Below are 20,198 nucleotides of genomic sequence, written 5' to 3' on the forward strand. Positions count from 1 at the left end.
AGCAGAGTTTTGATAATCATTGCTTTATTTCTTATCAGTAACTGATGTGGTCCCCATTTTAAACTAGAAGAATACCCAAATATGAAAACTCCTTTACTTGTTGGATTTCTTCACCATTCAGTGTCCATCAGTACACTGTACGATTTCATTTTTCTGAGAAGGCAACTACTTTAGATATCTGTTAGTTTATTCACGGGCCTTCCCTAACAAAATATTCTGAAAAAGTTTTTAAAAGATCTCTGAAGACCAGCTCTCATCCGAGATAATAGGACAGTATCATCTGCATAGAGCAAAACTGGAATATTACAATTGGCCAAACAAGGTGGGTGACAAGACTCATTAAAATAATTCGAAAGATCATTCATATTTTGTTTTTTTGCTGTCAAGTCACAGATGACTTATGGCAACCCGGTAGGGTTTTCAAGGCAAGAGCCGTTTAGAGGTGGTTTGACATTGCTTGCCTCCACATCATGCCCCTGGTATTCCTTGGGAGGTCTCCCATCCAAATACTTGCCTGGGTTGAGGCTGACAGTTCTTAATGCACTTAACTAGAATGTCTATTGAAATAATCAGATCTTCCCATTTTCAATGTATTTTTAAAATTTAGGTGGAAGTTGATAACAATACCAGTATGTCACATTTCAAAAATCATTTATGTTCCTATCAAAATCTGACCAGAATTGCTTTCTTACTGTACACATGTGCAAGGAGCACTTCACCACCAACTACAATTGTTAAAAGTAACAGTGCCGGGTAAAAAAGGCTGGGGTCATGACAGAAGAGCTCATGTAAAGGGACTTCCAGGAGAAGAAGCATTCCCTCCCTTTTCCTTTTGTGTAAGTGTGTTAGATGCCTGCAAAATCGATACTGCCAGATGAGGGTTTCTTAGCTGGTTCAATATCTACATTTATTTTGTGTATTTGCAAAGAAAATGTTTTTAAAAAATATGTCAATTTTAAAAAGGCATCCCATTAAGCAGAGCTTCTGCCTAAAACACTGAAGACCAACCATCAGTTATGCATAACCTCACTCCCTGACATTTTGTGGTTGGCTCCACCTCCCATGGCAACCATTTTGTGATTGTGCCCAGTACCCTGTGTCAGAATTCCAAAAGTGTCTGTTGGCTGAAAAGGTTCGGGGGGGCCTGCTATCAAGAATCCAAACAGTCCCACAATTGTACCATAATTTCACACAATGAAACTACATCAGACTAGGATCAATGATCTGTCTTCCCTCATAGAACTGCCTGATGTTGCCCTTTGCATTATCACTTTTCCATAATATAAATGTATTTGCATTCTGTTAACTGTTTTGTGATTTATTGTAAGGACTCAATTCCCTCATTTTTCTTCTGGTCATAATATAAGAATATGCAGACATAATTTTGGGGCAAGATCTACATTCTCAATTAGTTTTCAGGGTAAGGAAAGGAGCATCTGGCAACTTTCCTTACACTATGCATTAAGAGATGGCACTATATTATGAGACAAAGAAATGTGTACATTTCATTATTGGTATAAACCTTCATTTAAAAAAAATCTATGTGACCATTCACATGCGGACGTTTTTGCACCCCAGCTTCAGTTAGTGTGAGTTTTGCTCATGTTAAAGTATCCTATGCAGAAAGGCAATCTATCAAGAGGATACCACATCATGAAACAAAGAACCCCAGGAGCAAATATTTACTTTATTATGGAAATGTTAAAGGCTAAGATCTGAGACCTTTAGAAATTTTAATAGCTAAACCTGTAGTTTTCCAGTTTGCATCAAATCCCTTTGTTCACAAGATGGAAGCAATCAGCTAATGGGGAAGCTGAGACTGGGTATAATTCAAAGCACTTGCTCCCTTATTAAACTGAAGAATGATGAATGGGATGTACACCGTCAGCATGTCGGCCCGTTGATTTACATACCTTGTATCATTAGTACAATGATGCGTCTAACTACCTGCCTAGATAAGCTACTGGGAGTTTCCAATTACAGTAAAAGTAGTGAAGTCACAAACATAAAATAACTCTCAGAGAAGATACATTTTCTAAAGCACTGTTTGTACTGAAGTCCAAATTACACACAGTGCTTCATAAAATCCAACATAAAGGAGCCAAATTTTCCAAAGTTTGCTGCCCAGCTTTAAAGTGAACATCTCTCACTTTCAAAACAAAGGTTGTCATTTTGTCCTGACAGACAAGCCAATTAAAAAATTCTGTACATGTGTAAAAATGATTCTTCACCAGCACATATTGCTGTTTTTCCCTTTTAGTACCAACCCCTTTGCATCAGAAGTGCTATCCAGAAGGGCTCTCTAACTCTGGAGTGCGTTTGTGGGGGTGGGGGGAGGTTGGCTGCCCAAAGGTCCAAAAAAATCCTTGCATGGGTTTACTTTGTATCCTGGTTATAATTTTGTGAGGGTTGTCGCATTGCTTTCCCAGTCCTGAAAGATCATTTTTTAAAATATTTTTTATGACTTTACCTTAGGTTCTGGTGAGCAAGTGGTAACAGCTGCAGGCTCATCCACAAAGGACTCTGTGCCATCATCAAACAGGCGTCGACAACAAACCAAAATAAATGGAGGTGGCACTTCCCTAAGAAAAGAAACTGCTTCACGGCGGGATTTTCCATACAGCTGAACGCCATTTACCTGTGCAGAGAAAGGACAGCATACATGGGCAGTGAAATACTTAAAAGACCTGGTTCTGCCATAAAAATATCTTCCTGCTTGTTTGGGTTACTACAACAGTAAGGCAGGTTATAACATGCAAAAGTGTTTATAAAAATGTACTTCACCTATCAATTTCTGTGAAAGGGGGGCTTTAGTTCAGTAGTAGTAGCCTTAAACTATATTTGTAACCCTGATTTCTGAATTCTGGTTAATTTGTTAAAAGAAGTATAGCAATCTGTAGTCATTGTTCAGTTCCTATATTTGCTGCTATCTACCTTTTTTACATTTCTAATCTCACCAAGGAAGTACATGGTCATGATGCAGAGGCAAGCAATAGCAAACCACCTCTGAAGGTCTCTTGCCTTGAAAACCCCATGAGGTCATCATCAGTCAGCTGTGACTTGATAACAAGAACAACAAAAAATCCCAACCCCAGTACATATTAGAATTATTGCCCTTCCTTAATTGTGATTACTTGTATTTTTTCAAGTTTCATGAGCTATATTGAACACGTAGGGCGGGAGGTGGATGAGCATGGTTTTCCAGACTGACTGTAACTGGAAATTATAGTTATTACATCCTAGTATTCGATTCACGACACTCTTAGTACCATGCACATAATCCAGCACACTTATATGCAAATAGTAGTAAGTACATGCACTATGGTTTCCTAGCAAATGGACCACAGCAATCTCAGAAAAGACCAGCGGTGGTGGTGGAAAGTACAATCAAGTGGCAGCTGAAGTACTGTGACCCCATAAGATTTTCAAGGCAAAAGACTAACAGAGGTGGTTTGCCATTGCCTGCCTCTGCGTCACAATCCTGGATTTCCTTGGTGGTCTCCCATCCAAAAGGAGCTCTGTGGCGCAGAGTGGTAAGCTGCAGTACTGCAGTCAAAAGCTCTGCTCACGACCTGAGTTCGATCCCGACAGAAGTGTCAGGAGCAGGCCATGACGACAGTTTATGGTTGTGCTCCCAGGTGTTGTTTTGCAGATCTCTCCAAGGCCAGTCCGTGCCCCGTGTTTAGACTTCTTAGAGTCCTTCATAGATTCCTTTGGTGTGGGAATTGCCAAGTACTCCTTCCTGCCTCTGGGAGGGGGGTTGCCTGGGTTACTGGTTATCTCCTTTTGCTTTTCCATATATGCCATGTGCCTTGCCGTAGCTCCTTACTAGTGTCATTCTGAATATGGCTTCTGTAACCTGTCGAGTCTAATCAATAAAACTGCTTTCATGGACTTGCCGTCTGCTGGAATCTGTTTATGGGTTTGCCGCAGGGCTAGAGCTTACAGGAAGTCAGTTTCAGGTAGCCGGCTCAAGGTTAACTCAGCCTTCCGAGGTCGGTAAAATGAGGACCCAGCTTGCTGGAGGTAAAGGGAAGATGACTGGGGAAGGCACTGGAAAACCACCCCGTAAACAAAGTCTGCCTCGTAAACGTAGGGATGTGACATCACCCCATGGGTCAGGAATGACCCGGTGCTTGCACAGGGGACCTTTACCTTTACCTTACCTCCCATCCAAGCAGTAATCAGGTTTGACCCTGCTTAGCTTTCACAATCTGACAAGATTGGTCTAGGCTGGGCCCAAGTCAGGGCTTCTGTTACACTACAGTACTAAAAGCCATGGTTTGTGGTGTCGCAGCATTATCAAGTCCTTAAAAGTGGAGTTCTTGCAAGCCTTCAGAATAATTCATCTAAAAATGAATAGCTACCACAGTCTGGTCCCTATCCAGCAGTGGTGATCTGCATGTGGAAGCAGCCTTCTGTGTGAAAGCAGATGTACACCACACTAGAAACATTCATTTGGATCCCATTTTTGGATGGGGCCACCCCCTATAATGCTCACAATTACAGGGGCCGTTGTCTTTATGGTATTTCACTTGTCAAGAAGTGATACATCGATTTAAAAAGTAGAAATGTGTCAGTATGGTTGGTCCTAATAAAAGGTACAACTTTATCAAATTAAGTAACCAATTTTTAAATATTTGATTTTCTGTTAAAGAAAAATGCAGTGATCTATAAATGAAGGCCTATTAGGCTTGAAACAGAACCTAATATAATGCTTTCTCTCATACCCATAATCCTTCTGAAAGTCAAAATACAAACTGAAACACTTATATATTATCACATTTGTATCCAATCCTTCCCTCATAGGCAGCATATTGGAGGTTAACCCATTTTATTCTTACACCTGCCTTGTTGATCAAAGACCTGAGGCCAAATCCCTGCTCAGCCAAGACTCAAACCAGTCTAATTTACAACTATCTTGTCAACTAGTATTTAGAGACAGTGGCTTTACCAAAGCTATGGATGAAAAGGAATTTCACACCACATATTCTTGGACCAGGTCAAACCCATACACTGCACTTAATTATCTAATTATAGAAGAAGAAGAAGAAGAAGAAGAAGAAGAAGAAGAAGAAGAAGAAGAAGAAGAAGAAGAAGAAGAAGAAGAAGAAGAAGAAGAAGAAGAAGAAGAAGAAGAAGAAGAAGAGCTGGTTTTTATATGCCAACTTTCTCTACCTCTTAAGGGTCACTCAAACCGGCTTACAATCACCTATGTATATCTTTCCTTAGTATGATGAGACTCATTACATGCCTTTTCCTAATGGTTAATACTCATATATTTCCTTGCTTACCGCTAGTTACCAGTCTGCAAGTAAAATGATGGTCAAGAGTGCAACAAGAAGAAACAGCACAACAAAACTGGCTACTGTATTTATACAGTGATGCCCGTTTTAGAAATTATTCAATCTTTTATCTTGTTATTTACTTTGAAACCCTGGTTGGATCCTATGACACTGTCTCCTTTGTGTTCCTCTCTGGCCACTGCAGACTCTTTCCTCTACTGCGGTGCTTTGTTACCTTTGCTGCATGCAATTCAGTGTGCGCAAGATCGATGTTTTTCAAGGAGCCTTTATGCATGCAGAAGTACTAGCAGCAATGGAAGCGAGCACTGCAGTGGAGGAAAGGCTCTGCAGCAGCTGGAAAGAAACATGAGGGGAACAATGTCGTAAGATCCAAGCCACTAACTCTAGCCTTCTCCGTTAACCCCAAATCTCTCTACCTCTGTGGTCTGGCGGTGCTGTTCTCTTTGTGCAGCTATTACACTTTTTCATTGCTTTATTTAACATGATGCGTAACCTGGTATTATACAGAATTGTTCTTGGCATTCAGTGTTGTTTTTTTAAAAAATTAAAAGGCATGGTGACGTGGGTTGAATAAAGGCAACAGCTTACAAGGTCTGGAAATAGCTGAAGACTTGGATAAATAATGAACAAATAAGAGTTCAGGCTAACAGACCACAGTAAGGCTTCATTACTTCCATACTATATTTTTGGTAACTGACAAGACATTGTCTTTCGATACTCTTTTAATCCTTTACACCCAACTTTTCCTATACTTAACATCTTCATTTTCAAAAGAAAAATGAATTTGTTGCGAACAGTATGCATTTATGACATAATAAACTATAGGATAAGAGTAAGCTGATAACATCTGCTATAGTGGCTCCAATTACATAACACAACCATTCCATTTCTGCCACTCCTACTTTTTTAGCTATTCCCAATCGCAGATGTATCAAATAGATATTTTAATGCTCCTCAAGATACGAACAGTAATAAAATATTGGACTGTTAAAAAAAAAGACCAACAAATTATCTAGATACCATACCTCTAAAAGTTCATCCTCCAACTGCAGTAAACCAAGCTTAGCAATTGGGCCATCAGTAGCAAATGATGATATGTAATGATGTCCTTCATATGTATCAAGTTCAACCCCTAGCCTCAACGTGTGAACAGGCAGCAGCTGTATTTTAATAAAAATATGAAATATTAAATAACCAAATGCTAAGTTTTAAAATGTTTTTTTTTGTAATACTGCACCCTAACTAATGCTTACCTTGAAACTACTTATTCAAACTGAGTTAACAGGACTACAATCTCTAGTTTTTTAAAATAACACTGCATTAGTCAAGCATTTTCTTTTGGAAAAGCTGGCAAAATAGTAATCTCACAAAGGTGGTCTGCAATATGACAGGGGTTAACTGCAGTTCAGACATTTTAAAAATGAAAAAACAATACATTGTATAGCCCTGACACTTGATACCTATGATAGAAGCTTAACAGTGAGATTTTAAATATGATACAGCACAAAACAACCAGAAAAATCTCAAGACACTTTGCTGGAAAATGCCTAAAAATCAGAAAGGACTTGGTGGTTATGGTGTATGTGGTCAACACTCAGGATGAACGTTATCTGCAACATTTCCAGAATCATAATCCAGGGGTTAAAGCAATATGCCCTTCCATCAAAGGAAAACTCTTAGTTTCTTAATGGCAGGAAAGCCAGCAGATTTTGAGTTTGCTGACATCTCATAATGAAGGTCACAGAACTTAGCTAAATACACATAAGAGAAGATCTCTACAGGTGTCTACAGCTTTGTTACCATCAGCTGGTTTAGTGCTGTACATGTAAGTGTGTGCAGAGAACTCAGTGATCATTCATTTGGGCTTCAAAGATGTATATTAATTTATCTGAAATATTTCTGTGTTGCCTTTCCACCAAACAGGGTTCCAATGGCAGCAAACAATAAAGCATTAAAACTGCATTTAAAGTAAAGTGTATAAAGATATTTAAACAATTCAATAAAACATAAGAACACACAAATGTACATAACACAACAACCAGGGAGGAGGGCCAATAAAGTTAGTGGGGGAATGCCAAATGGGGGGGGAAGGTCTTCTTCACCTACTAGAGGAAGACAACAATCCAAGAGTCAGACAAATCTCCAAGTGGAGGAAGTTCCAAAATTTTGGCACCATGACTAAGAAGGCTCTTTTTCTTGGGTTGCCACTGTCTAGACTCAGATGAGGGGGGGCACCCAAAGTAGGGACTCCAAAGATGACTGGAGTGGATGGGTAGGTACATAGGGCAAATGAAAGAACATCTAGTAAAAAGACTATAAGTAGGGCTATGCCCTTTCTGGCCCCTTCCAAAATGGATACTTACTGCATGCAACTACAGAATTATTACACAGACCAGTCTGAACAGGTTTCCAGCTTGTAATAAAACTGAAGGATTGCTCAAAATAAAAGCACCTGGAGTTGTTGTAACATAGGTGTATTATTAGCATTGCTGCTACCCTCAGAATTAATATGCCAAATAATCATCACAGTGTTTTAAGAACGGAAACAGCAGCATACTTGAAATTTTATTTATTTAGTTCAGCATCAACTATATTTGGAGAAATTAAGGATAAAAGAAGAGTCAATTCTTGGAAGAATTTATTCCTAGTTTGTCATTACTTCTTAATTGTCAGGGGGAAAAATTCTTTGAAAGATCAAGAGCAGCCACAAATCTGGCGCTACATCAAAATTACAGAAATATTTACATTCAAGTTGGTTTGTTCACACCAATATCCAGTAACATTGGTAATATGTGCCAAAAAAGAAATAAAGAAATAAGATTTGATACCTTTGAATATTTCTGTAGCTCAGCATCATCTGCAATTGGCATGTCCACGGTGGAAACCTGAACATCAAACAAGAATACTCCCATGGGTACTCATTAAAGAGACATATTTATTACAATAAAGTAAATGCTATGCGTTCAACAGATGTAACACTGATAAAGTTTAACAGTATCCTTTTTGGTGAGTGGGTGAATGGCATGAATCTTGCCAACCTCCAACAGCATATTTTGGCACTGCTGGAATAATGGAGAATGGAGCTATAGTAATGTAGCACACACACACTCCTCTCCTAGAACAAAAAATCTGGCCTCCTTAGTTGTTTTGACAAGTCACTGTCTTTCAGTTTGTGTTCCTGCAACAGAACATGCTTCATCCATCACAAGAAAAAAACCTTACACTAGAGGAAATTAATAGATTCAAACTCAGATTCAGTGCAAGATTCGGCCCAAAAGAACTATCTTAATAATACAATTTAAATGACCATGGAAAACACCCTCGTATCATTATGCATCGAGTGGCAATTAGGACTGCGATTTGCTAAGGTGTGCATTGTTGCAGTAAATTTTCTCTCTCTCTTTACCCCTTTGTTGGCCCTCTATGGAAATATACCAAAAGGGTGTCCCAGTGGAATTACAGCTCATCTCCAGACTACAGAGATCAGTTCCCCTGGAGAAAATGGATGCTTAGGAGGGTGGACTCTATGGCATTGTACCCCACTGAGGTCCCTGTCCTCCCCAGGCTCCATCCCCTAATCTCCAGGAGTTTCCCAACCTGGACCTGGCAACCCTATTCCTCATCCTCCACCGGTGGTCAGGGGAACCTGGCAACCGTAGCTCCTCATCCTACATTCAGTGAAACATCTGCATATAGGCTCAGTATGTACATCTGCATGCACACAATGCAGTGTCCATGCAATTGGAAGCAGTTTTTCCAGGCTTTCCCTTCTGCAAAGTGGATCTGACATAAATACCATTTTAGGTTCCAGTTCTATGAAGTCATCTGAAGTGTAGTGCTAAGCTCTTGCTCTCCCCATTGCATTAACTGATCAAAATGTGACTAGAGCTAGTGTATCCCTTATCTATTAATTTGTTGGTTTAAAGAACAATAAGGTGTTCTCTAAATTACATACAATGTAACACTCAGTCTTATGATTTAAAAGAACAGTGTGTACCCACAAGTATGTGGCAACGTACCATAACTTCGAAGTCAGGTCCCAGCATTTTCTGCCACTTAGATTTTAATTTATCTTCTGATGTTTCTGGGCTTTCGCCTAAATTAAATATAACAGGAATATTCCAAAAATTAGAAGAAGAATTGGTTTTTATACCCTGATGTTCTCTACCTTTAAGGAGACTCAAACCGGCTTATAATTGCCTTCCCTTCCTCTCCCCACAACAGACACCTTCTGAGCTAGGTGGGGCTGAGAGAATTCAGAGAGAACTGTGACTAGCCCAAAGTCACCCAGCAGGCTTCATGTGGAGGAGTGGGAATACCAACCCGGTTCTCCAGATCAGAGTCCACCGCTCTTAACCACTACACCATGCTGGCTCTCAATATACATTAGCTCAGTATACATCAATAAAGCACAGCAATAGCAAAATTAAAGCAATAGAACAACACAAAGAAAAACACTTTTTGTAGACAAACACAAATATAAATGCTAAATATGTGATTTATTCAGTACAGAAAGATATGTGAAAGGTGATGGTTATGTTAATGAGATAAGTATACTGCATTGTTTAATAATGTAAATAACTCAGTCCTGGCTATGAAAGTCAATGGTCTTTATCATTAAGGGCCATTTATAAAAGGTCTCCCACTAGCACCAACACCTTCTAGATGAAAACACCCAATGCAACATAGCTGTTATCAAGGCTACATTGCTACTATTCAGCCATAGACTTTGTTTATACATTTGGCAAGTATGAAGGTCTTGTCTAGTTTAATTGAGTAAGTAATACGAACTTTAATAAAAGCCCCAGTTCTAACCCAGTCTTCCGTGGGAACTTGGCTATCTTGACATTTATATCTTTTCAACTTTCTTACTTATGCAGCCAGAGCAGTATTACAGTCTTGCAAGACAATTTGACAAGGCTAGACAGCATAAAATGACTGGCTGCCCTGCATTTGACCTCAGCCAGAAGCTCAGTGCACTTATAAAAAGATCTTCACATAAGTAATATTTAACTTGTAGAAATCCAAAGCCCCAACATGCAGACCCAAAAAAAAAAAAAAATTCAACTAACAGTGGCAGCAACTGGAGGATAAGTTTACCGCAAGCTATTTGGTTTTATAGCTGATTTTGTTACAACTCTGGACAACTTACAGAACATTTCATTAGCAGCAGTGAATACTGTCAAAATCCTAATACACTCTGTAGTTACCAGAATTTTTTCAGTGCACGTACATTTTTGTGTTACATATCATGTAAAGAATTATAATGCATGTTAATGAAGACAACTGCAAGAAAAAGCAATGCCCAAAATCTTTCAAAAGACAAAATAGGTATCCCTGCAAGCCAGTTGAACAGAAAAGCTACAAATACTGTCTCAAGCTTTTAAAAACGGGTTTCAATGCATTTTAGGTATAAACAATTTTTACATTACCCAGCAAGAAATCAAATGTAGTGAATCACAACATAACTTCCTAAGTGACTGAGGCTGTAGTCCTATCATTATATCTAACATTAAATCAGCTGGCTTCTCCATTGATCACAAAAGCAGAGAAAGCAGGCCATTCTTAAGCAAACTAAGGGCTTCTGCATACTTGGAAGACTCCCGTGAAGAAAAATGAGGAAATTAACCAAAAAGAAAAAGGACTAAACACGGCTTTGGAGCCAGACTAATGCAGCCAGAGAAGCAAGGATGTTCACCCATGGGGCACAATTTTCTGGCCTCCCCCCTCTCCTATTGCAGCCCTTACTCAAGTTCAGGATTTCAGGGGATATTTTGGGCTGCCCAGGTAGGAGGAGGTGGGAAAATCATGGTCTGTGGGCAGAAATCTTTGTACATGCAGACGTTTTTGTCTGGATCCAAGCCATGGTCCAGAAAAGTTGGGACTACAGAAGTATTGAGCCTGACCTACACATGAAACAGAAGGAAGTGGTAAAGTGCAGAAACACAGTAGCTAGAGTTGCTGTTATTTTCCTGCAACTCTTTGTGCAGCAAGCTAACCTATTTTGTGATAACCTCTAGGCGGGGGCTGGAGATCTCCTGGAATTACAACTGATCTCCAGACTACATAAATCACTTATTATTTATTTATTTTAAACATTTATTATGCTTATCCTGGAGAAAACGGCTGCTCTGGAAGACGGATTACATGGCACTATACGCTACCAAGGTCCCTCTCCTCCCTAAACCCCACTCTCCAAGGCTCCATCCTCAAATCTCCAGATATTTCCAAACCTGGAGCTGGCAACTCTAGTAGTGGCAGAATGAATCGCATCACTACAGACTGCAGCTGGGGAATTACATTTTTCAAAGTTCACCTGCATTATAACTTCCTGTAAGTGGAAGCCAGCACAGCACTAGCTTCACTCAATGTGTAAATGCGTAGGTCTGGCTTCAGTTGAAGAAAAAATGGAGAAAGGGGAATCAGTCTGCCCATTCAAGTTTAAGCAAATTTTCTTAGAGGGGCAAATTTGAAAGAGGTATCCAAGCTGATCTGCTACTTCTTTTACTTCTTGTGACCCCCGTCCGTACACTTTATTTGGACTTATTTCCTTTCAAAAGTTTGACCCTTGTATCATTTTTAATGATCTCAAGCAGTTTCTTCCTTACCACATAGCTGACTAGAATTTCTCCCTTCAGAGCAGATTAGTTGATATTCCAAGACTCCATTGTGCCTTTTGTATGACCTTGGATGTCCAAGACAAATACACAAAAGGACTCCAGAAGATAATGGCAAAACAAAGATAATTATTTCTTTTACTCAACTATATCATAAATCTTTAACTGGATTCATTTTTATTAAAGCCTGTTCTTTGAAGACAACTTTATCTTTCCTTTCCAGGAAAATTTTGAAAGAACATATTAAGTTTTATTAAATGAATCTGCTACTAGTAAAGTTTTGTGTACTTTGGGTATGGGTGTACTTAACTGCAACACAGAAACATAGAGCTAGAAGGGACGTCATAGGTCAATTAGTGCAACGCCCTGCACAGCGCAGGAAATTCACAGCCACCTCCCCCCCCCCGAATTTCCCCAGTGACCCTGCTCTATACTCAGAGGAAGATGAAAAACCTCCATGATCCCTGGACAATCTGGCCTGGAGGAAAAATTGTTTCCTGACCCCAAACTGGCAATCAGCCAAACACTGACAGAACCCTTCCTGTCCCCCCTCTCATGATCTGCCTAAGTTCACAGAATCAGCATTGCTGTCAGATGGCCAACTAGCCCCTGCTTAAAAACCTCCAAAGAAGGAGAGTCCACCACCTTCTAAGGAAGCCTGTTCCACTGAGAAACCACTCTGTCAGGAAGTTCTTCCTAATGTTTTGATGAAAACGCTTTCGATTTAATTACAACCCGCTGGTTCTAGTCTGACCTTCTGGGGCAACAGAAAAAAATTCTGCACCATCCTCTATATGACAGCCCTTCTAGTACTTGAAGATGACTATCATATTACCTTTCAGTCATCTCTCCAGGCTAAACATACCCAGTTCCTTCCACCTTTCCTCATAGGACCTGGTCTCTAGACCCCTCACCATCTTCGTTGCTCTCCTTTGGATACGTTCCAGCTTGTCAACATCTTTCTTAAACCGCAGTGCCAAAACTGAATACAATACTCCAAGTGAGGTCTAACCAGAGCAGAGCAAAGTGATACCATCACTTGATGATGTGGGAACAATTAAGTATGAGAGATAACTCTTAAGAAAAAAGTGGATCTGGGAAGAAGACTCTGACATCAACCTTACCAGCATCAGTACCGCCACCAGTAACATGGCTGGCTTCTGTGTGGAAAGTGAAAGCTGCATGGCAGGGACATCACAGGTAAGCAGAAAAAATAACATTCTAAGTTAACTGGGGGGGGGGGGACCCAAAGGACAACACAAAGAGGAGTAAATAGGCTCCAAAAGGGACCGAGAGCAGCTGAGTATCACAGGAAAAGGGATTAGAAGGGGAAATCAGTCTGCACAAGCTTCTGTCAGGGCTTGAAGAATCCTGGACAGGGAGACTTTGAGCCTTGTGGTTTCCAAATTGTGGCCCCCCTGCAGTTCCTCATGGCCCTATTTTCTACATCCCTAATGATGAGTGGGTTGCTTTGGACTAACTTCAGAATCCAAATTCTCCAGATGTATGGAAACAATAAAACAGAAACAAAGCATGAGTATACACATTTATATTGAACGCATTTAACTCCACTGATTTGTCATCTGGAACGACTTCCTTGCATACTCTTTGATTTCTGGCTTTCGGTTTGTGGCCCATTTCAATATACGTTATGGTGGACCTACCTTCGGAACTCCACTCTATTAACTCCACTCCCTCCTACCAGTGTCTGCCAAGCCATGCCACCAGACACACAGACTGCCTCTAGGCCCACCAATTTATGCACAGGAATGTCCTAATTTTCATATGTGAAATTTTGGCAGATATATTTACACACAGCGATTCTTCAGATGGGGAGTCTGCAGATTGCCTTTGGGTACAAAATAACATTTGATGGTGTGACAAACAAGGGGTTAATCTTCAGCAGAAGCTGAGAGACCAAAGGCGGGCAGAGCCGAAAAGCTGATACTCTGAGCTCTGAGAGACAGAGAGGCTTCAGAGCTTGGGAAGTGGTGTGAGAGGAAGCTGTGAACAACTCTGTGAACCTAAGGGTTCGGTGTAGCCAAAGCTAGTGGAACACACAACCTGTGGAGTGACAGGATTGAGATTGGGTAGAAAAGGGCCCTTTCTCAGGTCACAAAGGGGAATTAGTCTCTGGGACAGAGCTCTTCCGCTTGCAGGGTGGTGTGGAGGATTACTGCCACTGGTGTGGGGTAGTCAGTGAGAACTGGAAGAGGGATTTTGATACATCCCCATATTTCTGCTGTTCTCTGGGAATAGAGATTGAAAGTCTCTTCCTTCCTGATAGCTGGGCTGGGGACAGAGTTTGTGAAACTGAATCTGTGTGTGTTCTGAGGAACAGAACTAAACTTGTAACCTAAGAACTGAAGAAACTTAACTTGAGAAACATCTAAGCTAAAGACATTTTGAGTAACATCTAAACTAAATATAAACTAAGCAATCTTGTGTGTGTGTGTGTGATTTTGTGCTTTCCCTTCAATTCAGCCTTGCCTCAAAATCCATCTTGTGAATACTGTTTAATACATTTCCCTGTTTACTTTATTAACTTTAAGAAGCCTCTTGTGTCCTATTTTTCTCTGAGGTAAAATCTGGTGGGAACTGGAGAAGGAGAAAAATAATCTCCACATAACATCCTCTAGCAAAATAACTAGAAGTAAGGCGATCCCTCTCCCAGCACCAAATACTGATTACTGGGAGCTGGGAGATAATAACAAGGAGTGCGGTCGTAATAGATGGTCTCTTTACAACTGTTCTTGCAACATAACCCACCTCTCTGTTTATTTGTATCTCTTTCTTTCTGTGAGAGATCTATGCTTTTAAGCTTCACCAAAACTATTATCTTATTATTATATTCAGACAGTAACATGCCTAACGTGGCCCAGTATGCTTCATAACTGAGGGGCCAACTTATATTTGACAGAGGTATGTAAAGTTTCCACTAGTGCCTTACAGGAAATGTGAAGCTTTAAGGCAAAAGCAACCCTTCAAAAATTCAGACATGCATCTTGTCCCCAGCACACATCTCTCATATTTCATGCATTCCCTGTATATTGGTATATACTCTGTGATCATGTTTGCATCATAACTGGCTCTGAAGAACTCACTGAATCAGTTTTCTCGTAGCTAAAATCATTACTTTGGCCACATGATAACGTTGATGCTTGGGTGTCTCTAGACTTCTAGGATATAGTTATGGGTGCTGTGCATACACTATTCCTCAAATATTTTTCATGAATTGCACCAAAACATGATTACTAGCCTGTTTCACTGCTTAAAACCTCTGCAGGAAACTTGAGTTTTAACGACAGTTTAGCACAATTTGACCTAAAATAAAAACAACACATCTTATAAAACACACTTTTTACATTAACTTTGAAAGGTGTTTCCAGAGTTTAGACAGGGCATTAAATTAGTGGTGTTTTACTTTAGTGCTATTATAATTAAGTGCCTGTCAGCATTTCCAATATAAGAACTATTTTTGGAATTTAATTTGGCCATTAAATTCTGTTCCAGGGTGAATTTTTATAGACAGCATTTTAGTATCAAACCATGTTTGAAATGAAATGACTGCTTTTAGCTCTCAAGCAAAAAAAAAAGTAAATGAATGTATTTACCAGTGTGAAACACTCTTAAATCTTTGTATCCTAAATGGTTTTCACCATTTCTGCAATAAAATTGAATCTTACCAAATGACAAGCATTTCAATGTAGAATTTCATGCTAGAGATCACTTATTCAATTTTAGAATCATTTCTATTAGCCTATGAATGTCCTGGCATGGTGAAAATGGATATTAGTCACCATTTGTCAACTGCAGCATGTCGCATGAAACAACAATGCCACATGTTACTAACATTGCAGTGTAATATATCTAACATGGCAAAAGGCTACAGATGCAGCTTGGTATTGAAGTATCTCATCAAGAGCTAAAAGTATACCTTATGAAAAATAATACTCGATTGCCAACCCGTGCAGAAGTTTAATTACTTAACAGAAAATACCCTAGTTTCAGACAACTTAACTTTGGATATTTCTTTATTGTTTCTCAGAAACAGATGTTCAGTAGGTTAGGGAAAAGTACAGCCAGTTAAGCTAGGGTTGCCAACTGCCAGGTAGTAGCAGGAGATCTCCTGCTAATTCAACTGATCTCCAGACGATAGCGATCACCTGGAGAAAAATGGCCCCTTTGGCAATTGAACTTATGGCATTGAAGCCCCTCCCCTCCCCAAACCCCGCCCTCTTCAGGCTTCACCCCCAAAATCTCTCGCCGGTTGAGAAGAGGGACCTGGCAACCCTAAGTTAAGCCCTAACACTTCCGACCGCTTCTGCCTCTCAAGGGCACTCTAGGTTGTGGCTGTGTGGAGACTCAGAATGAAAGGGACACAATCAGTGGCTACCTCAGCTTTCAAATTCCCAAGGATCCACAAGCTGCTTCTTTAAGCAGTCCCAAGATCTAATTGTCCAGCTTCAGAAGTGCCTCTGTACAACAAAGCTCACTAATCTTGCTATCCCATTGACTTCTTGTACCACCTGGCACAGTCAGGCAAAGAACCAGTATGGAAAAGATGCGGAGAACTAGTGCACTGAACACATATCTCCTCCAAAATCTTTAGAGACATGTTCAGGCTGCTTTGAGTCTTACCCAAAGAACTACAACTGTACCCTTAATAGCCATTAAAACAAAGCCTTCTGCCCATGGTAATGTACATTATTTTCACACATAAAATATCCCAAGTGTAACTTCTGGTATCTTAGGGTTAAATAAATAACTGCAGGTGACATGGCTGAGAGACAGACTTGGACAGCTATAGTCAATGCTGGGACAGATGGGTCAATGGTCTGACATAGTATGAGGCATCTCTTTATATATTTAAAGAAACTTGAAGTCATAGCAAAACCATATCCTAGAAATGCAAGTCTGAAAGTTCTGGAAGGTCATCTAGTTGTAAGTCACATCAGCTACGCCCTAACAGTTAACCCTATGTTACAAGAACACAGAATATCTGCAATGCAAAGATACAGCATGGTACCAGTAAGAAGCAGGCGAGACCAGGACACATTAATTATTTTAATTGCTAGTCGCCTTGGTGGCCCTGATGGTGCAGAAAGGAAGGGTAAACATAATGTAATTAATGAATTATCAATTAACATAATTGGGTCTTTAGGATAGATTTGGAACTCATTTCTGAAGGGGGGAGAAGCTCCTTAGAAGCCGGCGTGACCATGCGCCAGCGTAGGTGCCACCTTATCACGAATACAGTGGGACCTACGGCAGAGCAGGGGCAAACATGCCAGTGTCCGGGAGCCACCAGCCCCTGCTGCCAGCACAGCCATGCTGGCAGGGCTTTCCCTTGAGCAGCGGCGGGGCTGCACCACCTGATCGCTATGAGGCATATCCCCGTTTTTACTTCTAAAGTTTACCAAAAGGTTTTTTATGCCTCTGCGGCAGTGAGGAAGCCTTGGAGGAGACAGCATGGCTGCGCAGCTCCCAGCCACCCCATATCTACCCCCCCCTTCAGGATTGGGCTGCCCGTAAACATTCCAAATGACTAAAGCTAATAAATTATGCTTTCACAGGAACCAGCAGCCAATCAAAACTGTGCAAGCTATTTTTTGTTCTTTTACATTTAAAAAAAATGTCTTCCTCAGAGCAAACATGCCCAGTGGTTTCGGAGCAATATAAGAATTGCTTTGCTGGATCAGATCCATACAGGCCACTGCCTGAATTGAGGTGAATGTTTCTATTTTAATTATTTTTTCCTACTGTTATCGAAAGGAGACTATTAGAATTGTACTTACCTGATGTACTGGAAACTTTCTGATCTTTAACCCTAAAATACTATTATTTCTGTAGCACAGTGATACATAATTCTAATTAACCATTTTTCCTTTCAAATGAGGTCTGACTTACCCACTTGATGTAGTTTCTGCTGATTTTCATTTTCAGAGTTATCCATTTGCTCTTGTGCTTCCTCACTTTCACTATCTAAGTTAGTTTCAGTTTCCACAGCTCCAGACAGGAATATGGCTGGCATGGTGGGCTGCACTGCAAGTTTTCAAAAAGCTTCTGTTGAGTTATGCACTTACAAGGACGTGACAGCACACAACACGGGCCCCTAATACAAGCTTGCTTTCATTTTAGACATGATCACTCTTCCTTCCTCTCACTCCAAAGCCAGTCTGATTTTTGTAGTATGGCATACAACTTTATGCATTGTATCTTCATATAGATTACTCCCCCTCCACAAACGCGCCTTTAACAACCCTCTGTTGAGTGACCATTTGTTGAATGGCTTTTCCACTACCCTAAAAATTCCTTAAAGAGAAGGAACAACCATTCTGAAGCGTTAGAAATTAACAGAATTAGGATTGTAAAAACTATTTCATAGCATATTTTAATGTTTTGTTTTTTAATCTCATTTCCCCCCAAAACGAACCAAAGGTAGTTCAAAGAGGATAAAAACACATCACATAATATTATCAAAAACAACAACAACAAGCAGCCCCTAGTAAAAACAGCATGACAGCAAATCATAAATTCCCTAGGCCTTCTATAACACCAAAGCATGGCAGAATTATAATTTAAAAAATACTTTATCATGGTTTATAAAACAGCAAGGATCTGAATGAGAGTACTGAAGCGGAGATATGTTACTGCAGAGAAGGCCATACTCCTGGTAGCAATCAACCTAAATTCCAGAACGGAAGATAAACAGAACAGGAGCATATCTGAAGATCTTAATGGGACAAACTACTATTTTGTATATAGCCATATTACAAGTGACCACATTACACTACAGATAATTGAGGGACTTAAGAAATTAATAGGTAACCAGGAATATTCAGTAAATTACCAGATTGTGTATAGTAACATAATCTTGAGCCCTCAGAAACATATGGTCAACTCTGATGCATGTTTGTGATGTTCCAAATAGATCATGTTTCTATGAATGAGGAAGGTATTTTGTAGGTTTCAACCACTTTAAGTAACAAAGCAGGACATAAATACTGCAAATTAAAAAAAATCCTGAATTAACTGATTGTACGGCAGGAGTCTACAATGGGGTGTCCATAGGCACCAGGGCAGCCTCTACCACTTTCACTGGTGCCTACCAAGTGTTTTCAGAAAGGGGATGGGGCCAGGTATGGTTCTTATCCAACAGGGCTTCTGATCAGCCTCGGGAGAGCCAACTGACTGTGCAGATTAAAACAATGTTGTTTCAGTTGCAACAGCCACCACAGTATTGGTTTTATTCTCTTTCATTCCTTTTCCCCCAGTGTATGTTTTAAATCACGCTTCTCCTCCCCTGCACTTGGGCTTCCTCTGTGTGGTTGGCTCCACTTCCTGCGGCAGCCATTTTATGGTTGTACTCACCTCCTTGTGACAGAATTCCAAAGGTGCTCATAGGCCCCAAAAGATTGAGCTCTACATGATTATCCAAACTGGAATATGGAAGTATTTTTTCTGAGACTGCTGCCATGGAACATTTAGCAAAAGTAATAATAATCAGGTAAAATCAACTTAGAATATCTGCCACGGTCAATAAAGATGGAGGGAAATTTTTTTACCTCTGTTTAAGCCTTTTTCTGAAGGGAAGTCAGTATAACATGGTTTCTTTCGAAGTAACGTAAGGTGTACACTTGGTCCTGTATTACGCAATGCCTCCACGACTTCTTGGTTAGTAAAATTCTGAATGTTAACCCCATCAACCTAACATGCATAGATAACCAGTCAATTTTTTTACATTATAATCCGCAACTCATACTTCATTAAATGGATGAGAATGCCAATTTGTTTTGCTTGTTAAGATGCAATTCTATATACACAAAGACACATCAACAAATCTTTGCTGTCCAAATGAAATGGGATTGAAGCTGTATGACCACTCAGTACTAAACACCGCCACTTAAGCAACAAAAGGGCTCAGTCATTAAAAGTCAATCGAGACTAGCCACCCATAAATGTAGAATCAGCTCAGGGTGGGAGGGGGATGTCCTCATGGGTACTTACAAAAGAGTTCAGGAATTCTAATCAAAGTTCAGAGACTTTCCATAAATGTGAATTTATGGTCAATTTTCATGTGCCCTTTCCATACAGCCATAATGTAACTGCTTTTCTGTGATGCCATCTTATTCAAGTAGAAGCTGCATGTGAACGCATGGATTGGACACATTGTGTGTGGTTTTCCCATTACACTGGAAACCTGCTGGGCCGGAGGGATCTCCTCATGGTGCAGAAGCTGCCATGCAGCTCTGTGTGAAGGGCAACTAAAAAT

General features: G+C 40.1%; 1 protein-coding gene across 1 annotated transcript in view; it reads right to left on the minus strand.

The window, feature by feature from the left end:
• PATJ (PATJ crumbs cell polarity complex component) overlaps positions 1-20,198 on the minus strand; it is a 205,154-nt gene that overhangs the window by 161,759 nt on the left and 23,197 nt on the right. Inside the window, exons 10-16 of the mRNA XM_056844332.1 lie at positions 19,492-19,633; positions 17,834-17,968; positions 9,326-9,402; positions 8,135-8,191; positions 6,332-6,466; positions 2,466-2,638; positions 1,026-1,029 (exon numbers count right to left, since the gene is read on the minus strand). Coding sequence (XP_056700310.1) covers positions 1,026-1,029; positions 2,466-2,638; positions 6,332-6,466; positions 8,135-8,191; positions 9,326-9,402; positions 17,834-17,968; positions 19,492-19,633 — 723 coding nt within the window. The remainder of the gene's footprint in view (positions 1-1,025; positions 1,030-2,465; positions 2,639-6,331; positions 6,467-8,134; positions 8,192-9,325; positions 9,403-17,833; positions 17,969-19,491; positions 19,634-20,198) is intronic.

Source organism: Euleptes europaea, chromosome 2, assembly GCF_029931775.1.
Source record: "Euleptes europaea isolate rEulEur1 chromosome 2, rEulEur1.hap1, whole genome shotgun sequence".
Lineage (NCBI taxonomy): Eukaryota > Metazoa > Chordata > Lepidosauria > Squamata > Sphaerodactylidae > Euleptes > Euleptes europaea.